The sequence below is a fragment of the Pithys albifrons genome, chromosome 2 (genome assembly GCF_047495875.1).
Source record: "Pithys albifrons albifrons isolate INPA30051 chromosome 2, PitAlb_v1, whole genome shotgun sequence".
Lineage (NCBI taxonomy): Eukaryota > Metazoa > Chordata > Aves > Passeriformes > Thamnophilidae > Pithys > Pithys albifrons.
In genome coordinates, this window is record NC_092459.1 from 27,841,604 (window position 1) to 27,864,053 (window position 22,450).

The 22,450-nt window shown below is 36.2% G+C and overlaps 1 protein-coding gene across 5 annotated transcripts in view; it reads left to right on the top strand.

Annotated features, from left to right (window-relative positions):
* Positions 1-22,450, top strand: part of COL19A1 (collagen type XIX alpha 1 chain) — a 180,628-nt gene that overhangs the window by 82,780 nt on the left and 75,398 nt on the right. For all 5 annotated transcript variants that reach the window (XM_071548523.1, XM_071548524.1, XM_071548525.1 and 2 more), the window contains 3 exons: positions 5,788-5,841; positions 13,579-13,632; positions 14,285-14,320. In XM_071548523.1, coding sequence (XP_071404624.1) covers positions 5,788-5,841; positions 13,579-13,632; positions 14,285-14,320 — 144 coding nt within the window. The remainder of the gene's footprint in view (positions 1-5,787; positions 5,842-13,578; positions 13,633-14,284; positions 14,321-22,450) is intronic.

Genomic DNA, 22,450 nt, shown 5'->3' on the forward strand with positions numbered 1-22,450 from the left:
CTTGCATTTTCAATAAGGCGTTAGTAGCCTTGTTGTGACATTTTCTACATGGGTAAGAATAGAAATTGAGGGGTTTTTAAGGTTTCGTTCTCAAGTATATCATAATTCTGTAGGCTATGTAAGAAAAATTTTCAATAAGGCAATAACTGAGGGCCCTTTATTGCCCGCCAGGATGCCAGGGAATTGGTAGACTGCTTTAGAAATCAGTGTTTGTGGATGTTGCAATGTGAGAGTTTAGCTGTCATGAAGAATGTAGAAGTATGCCCAAAGTACTTGAATGAATGTGGATATAATCATTCAATCTAAAGTTGCTAGCTCTTCAGAATACATTTTTCAGTCCGCTCCTGTTACATCTGTGTTATTTGGTTTAATTTTTATTTTGCTGTCTTATGTCTCTGAACTCATACTATTCATTTACTGTACTTTGCAGTAATGACAAGGGAACAGAGCAAACATCTCAGTCATATTGTTATTCTGTATGTTGTCATTTCTAGTAATATTTGCCTTTCAATGCCTTTATGAAAAAAGAGAACTTATTTGTTAAATGAGAGAATTTTGGCCTTTTCATACATATACCTTCTGCAAAAACTGTAATCATTACTTACCAAGGACATCATCCTAAGAAAAGCTAAAACTATTTTGACATGTGACTTTGACACATTTTGCAAGAGAGCAATCATAACAGAACCAGGGAGCAGGCTAGAGAAAAATGTTATCCTGGAAGAGTGTATCCATGAAGACACAGATACAATGAAGTATCTCAAGTCTGTTCAGGGCATTGTCAAGAAAAATCTACGATTATGGCAAATTCACTCTAAGATCATTATGGTACTTCTCTTTTTAACCAAATTCCATCCACTCATCCCAAAAATCCTTTTGACTACAAATGAAAGCCATTATTTGTATTATCACTATGGAAACCTTGATGTCTCACTTATAGCATTCCTTCCCATATTTCAGATCCATCAGCATGTCCTGACTTTTTTCAAGCTTTCTATCATTCTGGTTTGGAGAAGAGCAGATACTTATAGTTGATAAAATTCCATTAAAAATGTGATGCCCTGAACTAGATGTTTTTTGCCGTTCTCATCGTAGCAAGTAATCCAGAATAACTGGTTTTTTTCAGCTTGCATTTGTCAAATCGAGAATGGAGTTAGGCCTTTGAAAAACAGCTTTGTGTTAGAGTCCTGTGTACTATGTGATCCATGATAATCCCCAGATAGTTTTCTGCAATAGTGCTGCAGGGATTATTCTTGTTAGTGCATTGCATTTCTCCATTTGGAGAGCACTACACTGAAACTTTTATTCAACTTAGTTTTTCAGGTTTGGGGGGTTTTGTTTGTTTGATTGGTTTTTGTTTAGTGTTTTTGGATTGGGTTTGGGTTTTTTTCATTCCTGTTCTAATTGATCAAAATAATTTTGCATTTTTAAGGTTTTTGTACAAAGAGTAAAAACGGATGGCTGCCTTATTCCTGCTGACAGAAGGAAGCAGTTCATCAGTGCAGCTTTGGAGCCTCAGGCTGTCTTAGCTTCAGGTTGTTCTGTGCCTAAGGTTTTTGGCCTCACTTTGGGAGATCATTTGCCTTTATATATTCTCTCTGGTTAGAAATGCTTAGAGCTTGCTTAGAAATGTGACACAGTCTCTAAGCAGTAATTAGCTTGAATGAACATCTCCAGTATTACCCAGTCTATGTGAACAAAGCAGGAGGCAAATATCTTTCTCCTGACATCTTATCTGGTATATCCAACGTAACACTTGTCTAGGACTCTTTCATGCAATGGCACAGTAATTAACAGGGGTTTGGTCACTGTTTCTTGATAAGTGTTTTTACTGAGCTCTCTGAATTCCTGGTCCCTGTGAAGCTTTGAGGTCACACTATTTCTTGCTGTGTCTGAGTATCCTAAATAGGTGGGTTTCATGGTGACATCCTTCCAGGTCATTGCTGTTGATTTTAGTTTATTTCTGACCCTGCTTAGGAAATACTCTTATGTGCTGCAGTGTTACTTGGAAATCAGCTGCTTTCATCAATTTTACACCTCCTTGCACAGTTTCTCCCAGTCTGAACTGAGAAACAATCATAAATCTTCCTTGTTTTTCACTCCTTTTAAATGGTACAGTGTCTCAACCATCCTAATGTGCTTGACCCTGTGTATTGCCACTTTCCTAAAGTGTGCTATCCCACATTCTGCAGAAGGTTCACAGATCAGGCAATAAGAAAAGAATATTAGTGGAGTGGAGCTCTTCATAACACCAGCTCTCCAGACATCTATCAACAAAATCAGAAAGAAATGTAGGTTTTGTTTGGGGTTTTTCTTTTTAACTGAAGATTGGATTTTTTTTAAAAATTCTGATTTTCTTCAAGAAAAATCAAGAAGCATTACTAAGAGCTGAGATCAGTTTAAAAGACTCTATGGAGAAATGGAACATTCTGCTGAGATAGAGCTGTAGCATGGCACATAAAAGTAGTTAAAAATATTAACAAGTCATAACTGTCTAAAAGATATATAGGTAAAATCATGGAGTTTCAGAGGTTAAAAATTGTAAAGTATCCTCACTGAGTTAGTGATACTGTATAGTTTGCATACTTTGGAGGGTAATTCAGCTAGTGTTAACAATGACACTTCAATTCTTCAAACAAATTATAATAGGAATTCCTGATTCGTATCATTAACAGGGCAGCATTGCAGAAAAAAGTTACCTTTTTAGGTCAATTTTTAGGTATGAGTATATTGTATTTCCAAATACATTACTTTGCCTTGATAATAAAGGGCAAATAGCATGCAAGGAAAATGAGGCAATCCTAAAGTGGCTAAGTGGATTGGAGGCTGGTACTCTCCCCTTGCAGTGACCATGCATGAACCCCTGGCTCTCCTTAAAGGAGGCTACCACTGAAATCAGCACATCAGCTATTACATACAGCACACTGAATCCCTCCCAGCACTTATTCTGGAGCAACCCCATCAGCTTGTTCCAGCAGGATAATGGAATGCAGAATTCACCCAACAAAATACAAATAATTCAGTGTTATATTGGGTTCATTTTAGTTAAATAATAAACAAAGCTTGACACTTTCAGAGTTTTGTCATCCCGTTTATGCAATAAATAGTCTTTAATTGTCTCATCTGAATAAAGTATAAGCAGGCAGGAACATTAGATATAAAATGACATTAAGGCATTTTTCTCTCTTTTTCATTAGTCTATGAGGTAAGCCACAAAGCTGATTATTAACAGCCTCCTCTACACTGCAGAGTGGCTTCATCAACTCTGAAAACTGGCTAGATTTGAAGCTGTTAATTATGCATTATAGTGTGCTCCATAAAGACAAAAATGAGCATGACTTGGCTCATTTCTCATGAGAATAAATTGTAAAAATTGGATCTTTGTTTGGTTTGAATTCTGTCTTCACAGAGAACATGGACATTCCATATGACAGGCTTGGCATGGGCAAATCATGTACTCCATTAAAAAAATCAGAATATGTTCATAGTAAAATCACATACCTGGCAGAAAGCCAGGGTCTCTGCAGAGGTCCAAGGCTCATTAACAGGGAGTGCTTTTTATAATTTTGTCAAATTCATAAACATCTTAAATCCAAATATCTTGGAAATCATAAGGAAGGGTTGTTTTTTTTAATCCCTGCATTCACCAACCACCCTTTTATGTGTCTAGAGCTGTCTGACAGCATTTTGAAGTTACTGTCTGCATGCTGTAGAAGACAAAGGCACACACTCCTCCTCTAACATTGAGGCATATGATAAATGAGAATGAGGGCACAGTTGTATTTTGGCTTAGGCTTTCTGTTTAGCTTTTCATTTAAATGTAGATGTTGCATAAAAATTATGACAAGATGCTTTTACGTTAGGTTTCCACCTATAGTTCAAGGAATTTACAGGATGCTGTTACTTCTGAAGCAAATCTGTACATATTTATATCATTTTCTCTCTAAGTGCTAAAGCAGATACACAACCTAAAGTAGATACATGAGTGCTAAAGCAGATACACAAGGAAAAACAGCTCCATAAAGAGAAGTGACTTTTTGAATCATCTAGAAATATATTCTTATAAGTTATTATGTCAAATATATGAATGTACCCTTATAGCTGTTGCAAGATTGTAGCAGTGTGATACTAGTTGAAATATCCTGAAAGCAGTATTAAATGTTCAGTATGTCACAGTGATGAAAAGTAAAATGTCATTTTTGCAGTTTGTTCTAGAAGTTTAAGTGAGCTATTTAAAAACGAATAGTACACTTGGGACTTCAACTGGTGTTTCTTTAAACTGACAGTGAAAGAAAATTACTATCTCAACCAAGGCCTTAATCCATAGAACAGAGAGGACTTTATAGTTAAAACATACTCAAATAGTAAGTGTTAAATTCCTATAACTGTTTGGTGTCATTTAAACTTCTGCAATAAATACACAGATGTTTTTGGTGGGGGTGTTTTGACAAACAAGGAAGGGAATACTTGAGGCAAGACTTTAAGAGCAGGATTTAGGCTAATGTGTAGCATTGTTTGTTATCAAAAAGATATATTGAAATGGAAACAACAAATCTGCAAAGCCATCTTGTGAGTAGGATTGTTAAATTCACAGTTTGTTGCTGCTAATTTGTTAGTAGGCTTCTGTTGTTTGAGAAAGCTCATACAAACTCATTTTGCAAAACTGATTATTAGATGAAATGCCCTCTGTCATTGCCACTGAAGGAATTGCTCTGAATCAGGGATGTGTCACAAATGGAGTTAGCTGAATGATCTCCATTCAACGCCATTTACGTAACAGGATTACGAAGATGATGCTGATATAATGAATAGATTCTGCTCAAACAAATGTAGTTCCCTGGAGATAATGGAAATTCAGTGCAGGGCTGTTTGTTTTCTTTGGTTTGTATGAAGAGCTTGGACTCTAATGAAGTCAGTCCTTGCACTTATATCAGAATTAGATTACTTTATGATTATTTATTATGATTTGACAAAGTTCAGTCAAGTGACAGAGATGCAATTATACAACTGTGTAGGCTTGTTGATTCTGGAAGACACTTTCACTTAAATTATGCTTCTTTAGCAGGTGTATTTGGTTCAGTTCAATGAAATACGTGGTAACTAGAATATTATGTGAATTCTGTCATGTATCCTACAAAGAATACTGTGTAGTCAGTATTTCATGAGAAAACGCAGGAACCAACTATAGTTGATTCTGAAGGATCCTTCTCACAATTTTTTTTACTTTGATTAATTATGTTGTTCATATTTATACTTGTGAGAAAATTTTCAGAACAGAAGTTGTTTCTCTTTTTAAAATGCAGAAAGTGAACCATACACCAGTAAAGTCAAAGACAAATGATAATATTGTTGACAATTTTGCTACCAGATATTTAAAACAAGAACTGTTTATTTAAAAAGAGTCTCAGAATGAAAGGAATCATGTAATATTACTATTTTCAAAAAGAAAACTGTTCCTTGGTGTAATTTCCTGTTTCACTGCCATGTTCTTCAAACACAGCAAGAAACAAGAATATTTTTCTGGTGAGTCTTTACGGATGTTCAATGACACTATGAAGCAGAGAGAACTGTAGCTACCAGAGTGCTAGACAGTTTTCAGAGACATTTTTTCCATATTTGGAAAGAATTTCTGTTGGAATGTAAGAAATAGTTTTGCTTGTGCAGTCAGCAATGTATATGTAGCTCTTCATGTAGAACAGAAGGATAAAATAATTTTCTTGATAAAAAGCATCATGGGTTAATATTTGTCTTGTGTATATTTAATAAAATAAATATTAATTCTTTTAGGGTGAAAAAGGAGATAAAGGAGAACCAGGACCAGAAGGCATTCATGGAACAGAGGTAAACTGAATGATAATAACAAACTTTTGGGTGGACAGTTAGGCAACGTAGTTCAGAACTTATGTAAGGAAAATGATGAATTTAGAAACTGTGTAGCCTGGAGATTTCACATCCAGAAGATGATATAGGAAGAAGCAGAGGTGCATTCATGTGAGACAGCAGTTCTTATGGCTTTGTGTTGGACAGGAGAATTGTGGGTAAGGATCTTGTAGGTTCCGTGATACTTCTGCTGAGGGCTCATGAAATAAATTGAAATAAGCTTTGGGATTAAAGTGACATGGTATAGATGAGAATCATTCCTGGTTAGATTATCTGTTAGAAAAGAGGGTATTTTTGGAGGCAGGGTAAAGCTAGACCTGTAGCTTTGATTTCTGGAAAAGGAAATAGCCAAGCTGTTAGCCATTCCTGGGTGAGAGCCTTGGGTCACTCACTGTGACATGTGTCTCGAGTGATAGAGTCAAAATTTCACTTCTTTTTTCACTGCCAGATTCTGTTGCCTACTTAGTTAATTGAAGTAGTCCACATTTAATCAAGAGCAAGAATAGGTGTCTAAAAATACTAGATAATCCTGATCATTAAGTTCACATTCAAGCTTGAACATGAGCTTACAGCATAGACATGCCCAGTAGTAAACCTTATTTTTGCCTATTTTATTTTTAAATTTTCATTTATTTTCATGCATATGAAACCAAGATAAGAGGCCAGAAAATCTGTTTGGTATTTTTCAATGCAATACTAAAGTGGCCTATCAGCATGATTTGAAAAACAAGATTTAAAAAACCCCATAATATTAAAATCAAGCAAGCTGCTTTTGTTATCCCCTCTTCCTCTCATGTCTCCCTCTTGACCTTCCTGTAGATCACCCTGGCTTTAGGTTTTAATGAAGGATACTGTTGGCTTTCCAGTCGCAAAGCATTGCAGTTGAAAGCAGAGAGCATCTCGCAGATGGGGAATGGCTGACATTAGGACTAGAATCCAGATACATGACTGGAAAAAACCTTCAGCAATGCCTTTTTAAGCAACTTTACCAAAAGAATAAAAGGGTCAGCATCTGACACAAAAATACTATGGCAGTCTAGCCAGGTCTACTGAAAATGCAGTTAAAGAAACTACATAATTATGACACTTTTTACATCACCTGGATTTCTGTAACTGGATTTCCTATTTTAGGTTATTATAATTTAATGCTAGATAAATCAGGCTATTTTTAAGTGGCAGTGTATGTCTTTCATATGAAAGCATATATTATGTCCTGAGCTGAAACTACATTTAGGTATTCAAAGAGTTATTCTCTTGTAGCCTGCCTGTCTGTAAAGGTGAACTGTATACTTCTATCATGCATACATATATGCTGACAGCATGGAAAAAACACATCTGTGTTTCTTTCCATAGCCCTGGTGACATTTCTGTGTTGGTCTTACATGATCTCCTTTACTACATGGGATCTTGTTCCATCAACCTATTAGGAAGAGTAAGGTATACCAAGTATCTGATGAACTCTAGGACATATTTAACATAGTGGCACTGTGAAAGGGAAAAGTAATGAACATTAATATTTACTGAACTGTTTCAATGTGTCAAGAAATGGTACATTATCATTATGGGAACTGTCATTAAAACTTTTTAAAAGTCAAACGGCACAAGGCAATATAACATTACATTGTTCGAATCCACACATAATTCCTTTTTAACAACAGCAGTATAAAATGCTTTGGATTCAGTTATCACTGAGCATAGGGTGCCAATCGTTTTAAATTTAAAGGGCCGTGTATCATTCACTCTTGGTTGCTATCAGTATCTCTCTAAGTCATTATGTATACAGAAATGTAACATCTGATATTTCTGAAATAATCAAGAGAATCTACTTACATTGGTTTGATCTTCAGTGAAGTATAAGGAAAGCCTGAAAACACTTAAAGCAAGTGGTATTGGCTGCCGGCAGCTGTTGTCTCTGCCTAGGGGAGTGAGGGTTTTCATCCTCACAAGTGAAGAACTTCCAGATGATAACTGAACATTTTATTTTGCACAAATGGTAGAAACACATTTGAATGTATTTTAATCAAAATCAGGAAAGTAGGTGTCACAGGCAGTTTTGCTTGCTGTTGCTACTTATGTTTTCCTAGCTGTACAGAAAGTTCTTGCTAGAATGAAGTAGGATGAAAGAGGGGAACTCAGATCTGATTTGAAGACTGGGCTTTCTCTAAGGATGATTCTATACCTAGAAAATTTTAATTCCCTTGTCCCTCACTGGTCGTGCTAACTGGGTCATTTAATCTCACTGAGGACCAGGTATGGAGGCAGGAGCTGTGAATATATATAATTGTTCTGCACATCTCCCAGTTTATCACTGTAGGAATCTGAGCCAAAATCTACAGTGCCATGACAACATGAATACTTACTATAAATGCTACTATTGTGCTTGCCATCGGGTTTAGTTTCTTACATAGTATAAAAAACTTAATACATTACTAATGTAGTCCTGTGGTATGTGTCCACTATAGACCTGTAAGCAGGTCTTTTCCTGAATGGGATGAACAGCCAATTTACTTGAGTAGTGTCTCTCATCCCTTAAGACTCTTTTAGTCACAAACTCAGGTGCCACATTGCTGCCCCTATAATCCCGTATTTTTTAATATGTTGTTTCCTGCCACCATTCTTTCAGATATTTTGTGTTATGGTTGGGTGTGAAATCTGCCTGCTTTTGTAATTGAGGAGTTATGAGTGCTCTGGTCTAGTTGAAAAGATGGTGATCAGTCAAAGTTTGGACTCTGTGATCTTGGAGGTCTTTTCCAACCTTAATGATTCTGTGATTCTGTAATATTACTGTCATTTATATCACAGCAAGTAACAAGTGTAGCCTCATAGATACACTATCTCAAAGAAACTCTGGTAAATATATTCGTATCCCATGTGGAATGTGGACAAATTTGCAATATAAATATCTGTGGGGTAAGATCTATGTTATATTCGTATGCTTTCCAGTTGAACTGAAGTGGAAAGAAAGTCTTTATCATTGAAGCTTTCAGATGCTTTTTTGAGTCATGCAATTTTCTTGATCAGTGGTGCTGGTAGGAATGAATACCATGGGATACTGCCAATTACTATTTTGCCGACATAGATTAAACCCTTCAGCAAAACTAAGTGAAACCAGCAAGTTTTATTTTATCTGTCAGCATGTGTCATGCATAGCCAGTGGACAAATATTGTCTTTCTTGTTTGTTAAAAAAAAAACAAAAACACAAAACAAAAAAAACCACAGCTGAGATTAAAATATAGGATAAACATTGAGCCTTATGTTTAACTAGTTATTTTTACTTCTCCTGCTGGGGAAGGTAATACCACAAGTGACTTTTCTAAAATTTTGCTAAAATTACATAAAATGTTGTTGTTCTTCACATATCTAATGTCAAAGAATCAACTTCTAATGTTTAGTAAACAATGAAAAAAATCCCAGGTTTACAATGCAAAGATGGAAAACTTATCAGACCTTTTTATTTTTATGCCCGTGTGAAAATGTAAACAGAAGCATGAATATTTTTAAAGGGATACAGTGTCTTGATATGATGGTAACATTTGTTTATCTTCACACCCTCAGGACTTGTCTGTCTAATCTTGAACTCAATATTAGCATTGCAAGGAAACATAGGGATAGGAAGGGAAGAATCCTATTGCTTGAAAGGATGAAGTTGGTAATGATATTTGTTTTGTTCAGAGTGTGAGAATTCTGTTAGGAACAAAAATTTAAGGAGACAGTGGACTTTGCTCAGCATCCAGTACATTCTAGTAGTGTACCGATTTGGAGCTTTTTGAATTACGTTAATGAGAAAAGAGCAGTGATGATATTTAAAAGTACATGAGAGATAAACTGAAAAAAGTATGTTGTTTGGGGCTTTGAAAATTCTTTGCTAAATTAGAGAAGTTATCTCAACATGTACAACTTGAGGTGGTACAACTGACTCTGAATCTGTGGTTAATTTAGATTTTAAGGCTTTGTGAAGAAAATGTGGTTCTATTCCTAGCTCTTAGAGTATTTTCAAGTTCTGTTACGCAGCAGAGCTAACTGATTTGATCTATAACAATATGGTTGCATGTTGTTCCTTAGGGTACTGGATCATGTATTGTCTTTTCAGTGCATTAGATAATATGTATTGTCCTAGCAGGCTGGTCAGTGAATTGTAAATAACAAGTTATGTTTTTCCCAATGGATGTCTTTTAGAGTGAAAAGCTTGTTCTCCTAAAAATATTATGGCATTCTTACAGCATTTTTCCATTGCTGCATATGTGCAGCATAGTGTAATGCTGTACAAATAGCTGCAGTTCCAGTGGGCAGCACTTGGCTCCTGAACTGCTGAAGCCCTCTGATTGGGCTCCAGCTGATCTTTGTGTTTTTTTCATTGAGGAGAGTACCTGTTGTCAGCTGATGGTACATTTTACCTGTTTTATCTATTTTTCATTTATTCCACCAGAAGAAAGACTATTGTCATTCCCTTCAAACAAAAAAACCCTGCCTCTAATTTACTCTTTCCCCAATTGGCCCCTATTTTCCTGACTTCACACCCTTATTGATATTTGCAATATAATTGTTCAAGTAATTTCTCTGTTGATTAGAAATTGTATTAGTAATCTGTCTTATTTATATATAGAACATTTCTCATTTCTTCTATGTCCCATGTTATCTTGTTAGTTTGAATTGGCCTTATACATGCATATTCTAATGTTTACTTTACATTTTCTCCGTAGAGGAACCATAGTATAAATTTATTGTGGCAGATAAAAAGACCAAGCTGTAGTCCTTATAGTGGAGAAATCACAGCAGCTGAAGACTGTTCATGAACTCACAAATGTGTGTTATTATATTGGTCCCAAAAAGGTAGAATTAGATCAGGATAGAATCCAATAGTTCATTTACTCTGTGTTTTGAGAGCTGCTGGAATTTTTATTCAGTTCTTGAATTCCCGGCAAATCTGGTAACAGATTCCTCAGATTAATAAAAAATTGTTTGTTTTCCAAGCTGACCTTGTTCTCCTAAAACATTGCCAAAACCAAACTTTTTTAGTTTGTTTAATCTAAAATCCTCCAAATTTTATCTGTTTAGTTAACCACATCCATTTTACTGAATCATCCTGTTCTGGTCTCTGCCAGAGACAGAATCCCACACTGTACTGCGCTAGAAAGGGCTACAGATTTGACTTAGTGCAGGAATTCTTACTTCTTATGTCATGTTGGAGACAGGGAGCAGCAGCTGTAGGGAAAGGTGCTATATGGAAGAACAGGCATAGTACACTCCCAGGTGTGATTTTTGCAAGCATTCACTATGTCTGGAACTTAATAAGATTATAATACTTTTTAAATCTATATACCATGTGTAAGAGAACCAGAAATAATTCTAATGTGATAGCATTCTAAGCCATTTTTTTCTTGATACTACTTTCTTGGCATTTTAAACTGTAAAAAAAAGTATTTTAGGATAAATACTTCATATATAAACCTCCCTGTGTCATTACAGTCCACCTTCAAACACTGTAATGTTTGTTGTCAAACATGTAGTTTCCCCCGTCCTCTTTATTTGGGATCAGTTTCTGTGATCATCTCAGCAGTAGCTGTCAGACCACATGCCTCACCAAGGTGCTCTGCAGGAACACTACTAAAAGCTTTAAACACAATTAGGTAAAAATGATGTTCATAGTTTGACAGTGCATGGCTCAGGCTCAGTATCCTTCATTTACAGTTGCCTTTTCTATTCAGTAGAAACACACATAGATATATGTTGTCGCCTTTGAGTTGCAGATTCTTTTTTAGCCTTATCTTTTGTCTTCTGTAAGCATAGACCTGAAGAGCTAATGCTTAAACTCATACCTATTGTTCCACTGCTGATTTCCTAGTATTGATTTTGAATAAAATCTATACAGTTTGCATACCTGAAAAAGTCCCCAAAATGGCTATTAGAATATGGAGTGGTTGTGTTTTATGCAGCCTTTCATAAGGAGGTGAAAAGTGAAATGTAGTAAATGGAGACAATATAAAGCTATGTCATAAATATGCAGATTGTAAAAAGAAAGCTATTTTTTGGCTTGGTTTTTGAATCCATCTGCCTATTACATTTTTTAAGTTCAACAGCAAAACTACTTCTGATTTAACTATTACATATTTGGCAAGCTTAATAAAGGACAAATCAAAGCTAAATCAGGGATATTTACAACAACCACAAATTTAATCCAAAGTGGGTACTTAAATGCTCATATAGTTCTAAATGATGTTCCTTCCAGATGGTGAATTAATGTAATTTTAGCAGGAAGTGAAGTTGCACAAATACGCAGTATTTAGAACACTCACTGATTTAATGTTTCTGTACCCACCAAGGCACAGATGTTAGTTACCATTTTCGTGCCAGTTGTCTCTATCTTTCAAATAATTGCAAACTGAGGAAAAGAGTTTGCAAGGACAAAAAGGGAGCCAGGAACAACTTTAGTTTGTAAACCCTAATTCAGATGCAGATTAATCTTTTCTGTCGCTGACCTATTTAACCTACAAAATAATAACAATGGTGGCCTAGTTGTGGAGTTTCTCATTATGATTCTATCCTGTATTGCCTACATTGTTGCCATTTCATTTCTAAGTAAAATCTCTGAATTTACAGAGCTGTCTCTGACTTACAACAGGCATGATCTGTCCCATGCTGCTAAAACAGTGATCGAGATGGAAGACACAAGACAAACCTCTTGGCTTAAACCAAAATCACTTCCTGGTAGCTTTGTCCAGCATGGCAATTAAGTTCAATTGTTGCTTCAGAATGGGTTGAATTTCCTGGGTATATTTCAAAGCCTCTTGCTTTTCCATTTGTTTTGCATCAAGGAGAAGACAACTAAGATTGTGTGCTAAGGATGGTTTGGTTTTTTTTCTGAGGTGCTTCTGGTGAGAACTTGCTAGGGGAAGAGGTCTATATAGATATTGTAGAAGGTAGATTCAGACTAGATATAAGTAGGAAACACTTTAAAATGAAAATGGCGAACACTGGAACAAGTTGCTCAGAGAGGTTGTTGATGCCCCATCCCTGAAAACATTCAAGATTGGGTTGGATGGGGACCTGAGCAACCTGATCCAATTGACAATGTTCCTGTTCATTGCAGGGGAGGTTGGACGAGATGACCTCTAAAGGTTTTTTTCCAATCCAAACCTCTCAGATCCTTCCAGTGTGAAATTGCTGCATGTGTAATGTTTTAAGCTAGGCATTATTATTTTCTTCTCCAGCTGAAGACAGAAGTAAGGAAGGAACTATGAAGGAATTTATTATTTCTCTAATTGCCTTTTTGAACACTGGTGAAGATGAGAGTGTTGGAAGATGTACCTTTCTGCTCAGCCTTGCTACTTGAAACATAGAATATACAGTTCTCTGTCCACCTCTGCCTTTTTCCCAGCAGTGTTTAAGTGAATTTACTAATACTCTCTCTCTAGTGTTCTGTGTTATCTTTGCTGGTCATGCAAGACAGACCTACTGGGACTGCAAAGGAACTTGGTATTTCTATTCATTACTTGCCATAATGGGCAAAATAAGGTAGACTGCCTTTACATGTTTAATTATGTTGAGGACACATGGACTTCAGTAGAAGAATGTTGAGATAGTACTAATAATGTGATAGAATTTCGAGGCTTAATTTATACTAATTCACAGCCCTGCAGGATTTTGTCCAACATTTTTCATTTTATGATAACAAATAACCATTTCTCTTCTTTGTCCAGGGACTAAAAGGTGACCCTGGTAGTCCTGGTGTGGCTGGTCCAAAAGGCGAAAAGGTACCTGTTCTAATCTATTAAATAGTATGTATATGTGAGTGTGCATGATATTCTTCAGTTTGGAACACATTGCCATAAATATGTGTGGCAAACACCCACTGCTGACATTTGTGTAACTTAAGGGTTGAAGAATACGAATAGAGACTAACTGTAAATTATCACAACAAATTTTAAAAGGAGTTCCAAATAGGAGCCTAAATTTTGTTCTGAATTGTTCTCTGGATGTTTGCATTTGCTCCCACAAACTAAACCTGAAGGTTTCAGATGCGATTGGTACCTCAGCAACCTCATTCTGTGAATGTTTGATGCAGTCAGATGTCTTTACATATGTGAGCTGTCGCACTGACTTCAGCAGCCACCTTGTGTATGAAGCTGCAGCTTGTAGCTTAACATATGCAAATGTCTTTGGAAAGATTGCCTTTTTTTTTAAGCTGTGATTAATTTATGCAAAGGCCTGGTATTTTTTTCCCCTTTAACCTGTAGTGAACTGTATATACCTATGCCATTACTGGAAAAGAATATCACTTTACTTGGGTATTTTCAAACTGAAATTACTCCTGCAGTGGTGTGTATTCTGTAAAATGACTAAAGATTAAACATGTATAACTAAAGAGGTTACTGATTTTTTTATTTACTCTCTTGTTTTAACTAGGGAGATGCAGGACCTCCAGGACCAGCTGCCTTGAATGTGAGTACATGTAAAACAAAAACAGGCAAAAGAAAATCCCCAAGAAATGCTGCACATTTTCCACTTGTTTGCAATTTAAATATTTTACTAATAAATAGAATAGTCAATTCCCTCTCTTTAGAGTGCCTCTGCGTTTTCTATATGACTTGTGAAGGGAGTTGTGTAAATATGAAAAATAAGCAGCTTGAAAGCATCTTGTTTCTCACTAAATGCTAACATTTGGTCTTGTTTATTCTGTGTATTGATAGTATAGGCTTCTTGAAGCAAAAGAATTTTTAGTTAAAAAACATTTTTTGATAGAATCTTGCAAGAATAACTAATACTTTCAAGATATGGTATCAGACTTTGTCAGTAATTTGGCCACTAATTCATTTATTTCCTTTCATATAATTTCCCTGGGGGGGGAAAAAAAAGAAGAACATGTGAGGTCAGACATGGTGATTAGTTGTCTTACAAATATCAAGGAAAGACCTCTGAAGTATAGATCTAATAGTTTTTCCTGAAGATCTAGTGCAGGCCTTACACCAGAAAATAGAGTTGATTTGTGTATTAGTTGTATTGTGGCTAGATAGTGCTATATAGATGACGGAAGATGTTCTTAATTTCGTTGCAATAATCCATGTCCCAGTCACATTCAAAGCCTGAAGAAAAGTGTCCCTAAAACTCTCCAGGTTTTACTTCACAAAATTAATAAATTCAGCTTGAATTCTAGTGCTTTCACTCATGGACTGAAATGAGAAGCCCTCTCATTAAGGACAGTCTATTTGAATAAAAACAATTCAGAATGCTGCAAAAAAGCATGGGGAAAATGAAGAAACAAAAATAGAAAAAACCTCCCAAATGCCCAGCCTGTAGTTTCACAGTATCAATAGCTCTTCCCCCAGACTCAGTGTTATGAACTACTTCTACATTATTCATATTGCCCATGTAATCCTAAGTAAAATTCCTAAGAACTGTCATTCATGATGTAAATAATTATACATTGTCTTTTCATTATCTTAATTTCTAAGACCATAACAGCAAGGACCTCCATTAGGTCTAAGAAACATTGAAGCATATAACCAGGGAGACCCATATGGTAAAAAAAACTTTACTCTTAAGGTTTCAAAATTAGGTTGCCATGTTTTATTGTTCTTCGGTTTTGGATTATGAAATTTAAATATCCTGCATCTTGATTTACTGGAGTTAAGTTAGTATTGTGTCCCAAGATAAGTGACTCTTTGCTGTAGTTCATGTCTTGCTTGAGGTTAACAGGCCCATTTATTCCTTTAGCTCTTGAATATACAGTCAAAATGTGTGTTGGAAGAGTTAATAGTGAAATATTAGTAGTAAACTGCTATGGGATTGTAGCTGCAATGCATGGATTGAAGTAGGCTTTGCTTTAGAAGATTCTTACAGGCCTTGAAGGGGTCATTGAAATAGGAATAAGACATGTCTGAAGATAAGACAGGAAAAAGAATGAGTGTACCTGTTTTGTGTGTGCCGTAAGAACATTTTTTATCTAATTGATGGAAAAATTACAATATCCATTCTGATAGAAGCACCTGGATATGTTATGCCTCTTTTGAATGTGTTCATTGTCTTAAATTGCAGTTGTGGATGCTTACCTTTCCTATGAGTCATACTTGGAGGTCAGTAGTATGGTATCAAAATCAGAAGCTGCTTTTAAATTGATTGAACTTACTCTTTCTGTGAAATTATTTACTTCCATAAAATGAACTGTCAAAGGATTACATATCTTTTATTATAGAATGCTGTGCAAATGTTTCAGTTCAGTCAATTCAGGCACAGCAAGATGTCCCTGTGTTGGTACACTGACAGTTTTAAAAAAAAAAAAAAATTAAATTTTAGGAAAGCCGACACAGCCTTCAGAGGGATTTTAGTAACTGATGTACTGAAATGGGGTATTTTGTGTAGCTGCAAACTGAGAGAAGAGATAAGAGTGAGTGTGAATGGGTTTAGCAGTTTGAAGACAGATTACAACAGTGTGGGAATATATGGCCCAGCAGGAAGGCTTTCTCTCCCTGTCACTGTAAATAGTCACATGTTTCTGTTGGCAAGAGCTAACAGAAGATGAATGACATGAATGATGGTGGCTGGGGGAAAATCCAGTCCTCACAGTTGTTTTATTTGTGTGACTTCTGTGTGGCCATGACTCCTACGATATATAATCAGGGAAGGAAGATGTCATATCTTGCTGTGAATAAGTAGTAGGTCAGATAATATCAAGGTCCACGTGTCACTTAACATTAACTTACTATGTCAGGACCATTCATGGTGTTATAGCCAAAGTGTGATGTGTTTCAGTTAAAGCAAAGTTTTAAAATATTTTGTTATTTTGGGACTCAGACATAATGTCATAAATTTATCCTCTGCTTATAATTATTTTTCTTTTTTAATAATATGAAAATTATTTATTTTTATGTAAAAGAAAAATTAATTAGTGTGCTGAAGGGCACGGATGGAAGAGGAATTAAGAGGATGACACATTGCTAGAGTTAAATCCAAAATGTGACTTTTGGGCAGGGAGGGAGGGAATATTAAAAGGGACTTGGTTTTGCTCAAACTGGACAACTGGACCTGGGTCATTGACCTTCTGCCCCAGTTCAATAGCATATTAAGACAAATGGGAAATGACAGCATTATTCAGAGCTCTGCTGCCTTGTGCAGCTTTTCCACTCCTAGAAATGTTCATAAAAATCACACATCAGTGGAGTAAGCTGAAGGAAGTCTATCATATATTCTGGTTTCAGTATAAACTAGACTGTCAGTAGTGTTGCTCAAGGTCAGAACATTCTCCACATACACAGACCTGTACCATGGTCCTGTCCTCAGCACAGGGAGTGTGAACATAGCAAAAGACTGAGACTGTTTCACTGCAGTCATTCCCAACTCTTGTCTTTTTCTTTTGTCCCTGCTGTTGGTACCTGTAAAAGTCCAAAAGATGTCAGTGGATCTGTGTCTAAAAGTGTTCAGGCATCCCTGATGAGTAGGAAATCCCCTGCTGCTCAGAAACATGAGAAACTTGGAAACATAAGAAAATATGGAAGAGAATGAAGTTACCAATACTTGGAAAAACCTGTATTTTCAAGTGTTCAACTGACAGATATAGCCATTAGCATATGGAAGGAGGGATACTTTGAGGCAGTATGTATGGGAGAATTCAGAAATACCCAACGGCTGTAACAACTTAGCGGGTAGATGAGCATATGCCAAACTGCAAAACAGGAGAAACAATACCACTTCTTAAGATACAAAAATTATTGTATGAGTTTGAAATGGAAATTTCATAGCTCAGAAAGTGCATTGCTCTGAAAAAAGAGTGGAGCTCTGGATCCTCCTATTTGATGTCAGTTAACAGAAAATTTCATACTGACACCCAACACGTACACACTTAAGAAAACTTCCTACTTGCAGCAATAGCAGACAATTCAGAAAGAGATGGGATTAGAGTTGAATGTATTTCTCTACATTTCTTTAAGATGTGTACAAAGTCTTGCTAATACAATTTCATCAATCATGCATAAAGAATTAGAGAAAAGAAACAACATTGTAGCATAAAGTTTGCTAAGCTGTAAAAATAAATATATGAAAAAGTTTATAACCTTTACATAGATTCCTAATGAAATTAGTAATTTAAATAATTATATTTATTCAATTCAGGCCTTATTCACAGAAATATATTTTATTGTAAATTTAACATATGTATGTGCATGTTTGAACCCTTTTAGTAAAGACGTAAAGTTTTCCTGTTTCTGTGAAGGCAGTTAACACTACCAAGTTCAGATAAGCATATTTATTTTATTTCCTCAGCTATCTTGGTAGTTTTGTTGGAGTAGTCCAAAGTTACTGATTCTTTATTCTGCCTTTAATTTCTCTGCTTTGTTCTGAGTTGCTCTGAAAGTGCTAGATGCCTCTTCTCTTTCATACTTTTCAGGTGTCTTCTAAATGAATATATTTTGAAGTTTTCTCCTTTACTCTGTTCACTTTAAGCAGCAATATGTGGGTCTTTTTTAAAGTTTAAGTTCCCTGATCAATATTGCTGTAGCTGAGGAACCTTCAGAGAATGAACAGGAAGGATTGTACTGCTCTGTCATGTGGTTTTGTCAAAATGTGGGATTTAGTGGCAGGAGCTGGGACTGTTTTCTGCAGGGTCACAGCTGGCTCTGCAGCTTGCCCTCTCTGGTATCCCCAGCTTAAGCCTGTGCGTGCCGTGTCAGAAGAGTGACAGGTGAGGGAAGGTAGCGTAGCCATCTCTTGCAAAATATATGATAACTATTCCTCTTGACACTTGATATGCTGCTTTTGGTTCCTGAGGAAAACGAGCGTCCGTCTGTACGTTCCTGTGGACCTATCCCTTTCAGGAGTTATAAAATAGTCATCCAGATGGCACCAAGTGTTTACTCAGAAGCTGAGGCTTAAGTCGGTCACAGACAGAAGTCCCCAAGACTTGCTTACTAAACAGATAGTTGGAATGTTGGCTCCTTGGTCTGGTTCAACAGAGCCGAAGGAAGCTGGCGCACAAGTGCGGTGGTGGAGGCGGCTACAGGAGGATGTTGCAGATTCAGGTCCGGGCAAGCTCCACTGGTAACTTTTGGCTCTCCCCTTCCCAAAGAGACATCGGCAACAGATTGCGCAGCTTTCTCCTCAGTTATTTGTGTGAAGCTAAAGGTGACACACACCCTCTGTTAGTAAGCAACTCAACTAATGTTACCCTCACTTTCTTTTTGTGTAATGACATAAAGGAAAGGAAAGCAATTATATTTAACAAAGAAACTGTAGACAGAAAATTACATTTTCATTCTAAATCCCTTCTTTTCATACTCTTAAGAAAAATCTAAATTTTATCTTTTTGAGTTTTTTAATGGAGGTGTATTAATTTCATGAAAATAATAAACTGTTCAGTTGTTTTGCATGAAATATAGTGATCTTTAACTCTCATAGTATAACTTACAAATATTCTTGTCCTCAAAAGGCACTCTTGAAGTATGGGAGTAGATCCTATTAAGATTACCCCTTTAGGGATATAGAAAATGTTTCAGCTGTTACAGTCCAGTTTTTATCTTCTTTATGCAGTAATATTGATACTGAAGGCACAAGTGAAGATTGATGCCTTAGCCTCACATCAAATTCATTTTTCAAATATTCTCATTCTGCTAAATTGGCCTGAATGTGATCTATATGTCCTTCATTAGAAGAATAATTTGAGACGAGTCCCATATGCAGTAGACATTAATGTAACAAATCATTTTGAATTACTCTCCAGGATTTTAAATGGTGCTTTTTTTGCTTAGCAAATAAGCCTATGTTTATTAAAAGTACTAGGGTCACAAAGTGCAAACTTCTCTGAAATTGCTCTTCCAATTTCCCTTTGTAATGATTGTCTCTGAAGAAACACAGATTTCAAGTTACTAGAAAGAGCTAAAGAAATAGCCAAACCCAAAGCATAATGAGATCAATGAGGAACATATTTTCTGTCTGCTCCAGTAATAAATTATGAAAATGTAGGTGATCCTGTGTTCTGGCAGGCTGAAATACTTCTGCTGTCTCCTTTCCCACAGAAGTAAATGGGTTGGCAGCAGTTTAGAGAGAAAAATGGTCTAATAGCAAAGTAATGTGGTCACTGCAGCAACATTAAGAGGCCAAACATAGTGTACAATGGACATACTTCAGTAAGGATGTGATTAAGATCAGGTCAGGTTTGAAAATGCTGAAGATAGGTGTAGTCTCATTTCCTTCACAAATGGTAATACAACAGGAAATAAGTTATCCTTCTGTGATTTTCCTGTGCCATTTTTCCCATTCTGGCATATTTGTAGCAGTGAGGTGTGTGTACAAACTCTGTGGGTTTCCATGTGGGTGGTGACAGATAGTTTTTGGACAAGAAGAGGAAACCATCCCTTTTCCTCACCCTTCTGTTTGGGCTTCAAAGTAGGGCAGTAGGACAGTCGCAGCAAGTAAATTGCCTTGAAGATACCCAAGAAACCAGCACTGTGGGCACGTTGACTGAGGGGAAGGTATTCACATTTCAGTTCCTTTCCTTGCTGAGCGTGATAGTCTGTTTTCACCTGAGAGGAAGCCTTTCATTTCCCCTCAGTATGGTACAAACAGGCTCGAGAAGAAAATATTTTTAAAACAGAGTAGAAGGATCACAGGGACAATCATGGCCTGCGCAATAGAACTTGTTCCCTACAAACACCTCCAGAGAACTAGATGCATTTAAGATCTAATTGAACTGCATCTTGTTGCATCCTGTCTGGAATGCTGTGACATTCTTGCATCAGTGGAGCCACAGCAGTACCATCCATCCCACAAGCCATATTTGGGTGGCTGGAGAAGGCTCTTCAAGTCAGTTGGGCTGCAGTTCTTCACTGTGGTCACACGTTGTGTTTCATCAGGAATTTGGGAATCTGTGGTCACTTTTTACCTGACTATTCATTTGTGTGATTCTGTGCTGCTCTACTTGTGGAGTTTACAGAAGGATCATTGTTTATATAATTCAACAGTGTGATGGCTTTTCTTGATCCTGATGAGAATTGCGCTTTAAAGAACTAGGTCAAACCTCTGTAGTGGGAATTGCCCATCAGTTAACTTTTAAAAATGTTTTTGTGTTGAGGTTGTTTCAGTAGAACTATACCTTTCTGTTTAGAAGCATAATGTTTGCAGGTTCATTAGCCAAATCATGTCTGTTATAGCTGGGTGTTTTTGAAGCAGCAAATTTGGCATTATAAAAGCTTGCATATTCAAATGGTTAAAAAATTACCTATCCTTGCATTACCACGAGGTGTTTCTTCATACATGATTTAGGCTCTCTCTTTCTTTGCCAGACTCATCTCACTAAACTACTTACAATTCCTCCTTGTCTGGTAACATTTATTTTGTAAAAAATGAGGTCATGTGTTTGCTGGAATTCAGTGAGGAAAAACTGGATGAGAGTAGTTTGTATATAGTATAGACAAACAAATCTCTAAAGGACTAAAAGGATGTCATTTTTGTGCCTTAATTAGACTCGCCTTATTATTTTTAGCATTTGTATTATATTTAATTTGTATTGAGAACAAAATGTATTTCAGCAACACTACCTGCAAGTGCATAAGGCAGATGTCTATCCTTCTGCTTCAAAAACTATCAGCTGTGTTTTGAAGCAACTTTCAGAATACCAAAAATATACCTACTTGTCTAATATTTTGCTCTATTGGCATCTGCTCTAAGCTTCCAGAAGAAGTAATATGAACAACAACTTTAACTATCCTCACTCTTCTACCTCAGCTGGGATTTTTGGCTTTTATTTTTAACTTTCTTTTATTCACCGATTATGTTCTTAGGCAGTTACTCTGAGTTACTAAATTTATGATCCAAGTCTCCACCATGCCTCTGCAGATGCTTGTCGTGATGTATCAGGTATTTACAATTGTTTTTGTAACTGTGGAGTCACATGACAGGATTTTAGCCCTCCTATAGTAAGCAACTTCTAATAGCTATATGCTAGCTCATATATTTTAAATTAATTAAATTAATAAATTTTAAATTAAATTAATTGTGACACTCAAAAAAGCTTAGCAGACTGAACTATTAGCTGACTTTCTGCCATTTCCTAACACATTTTCTTCCACAATCTCAAGTTAAATAATTCTTATTATCTTTTATCTCTTGATGCTTGCAAAAAATATTAACTGTTAAGTATTAAAGTGTTAATTCGTACAGGCACTTTCAATGACATGCAAGTTCTTTTAAAAGCTTACTTATTCTACTGTAGCATTTTTAAAATCTGTTCTTTTTCCTAGATTTTCTCAACTAAAGCTTAGACCAAGCTTTGATGACATTTTGTTTAAATATCTGTCAGCATATGCTTCACAGTGTACTTGTTTCTTCTAGTCTGTATTCTAACCAGTCTCTTTCCCCTTGTCAACATTCCTTTTATGATTTACTGCTTATAAAGGAATTAATAAGTATCTGTTCTTCTTATTCAAGGTTTTGTCCAACCCTCTTGTGCCTACCTGTGCATCGTGTTTCATCTGTTTCCATCCTCACTCATTGTGATAGATTTTTCTAAGTTTCAAATGCATTTATACACATTCCCACTGCACTGACTTTTTATTTTTCTCCCAAGTTATGTGGTAATGTTTGAGA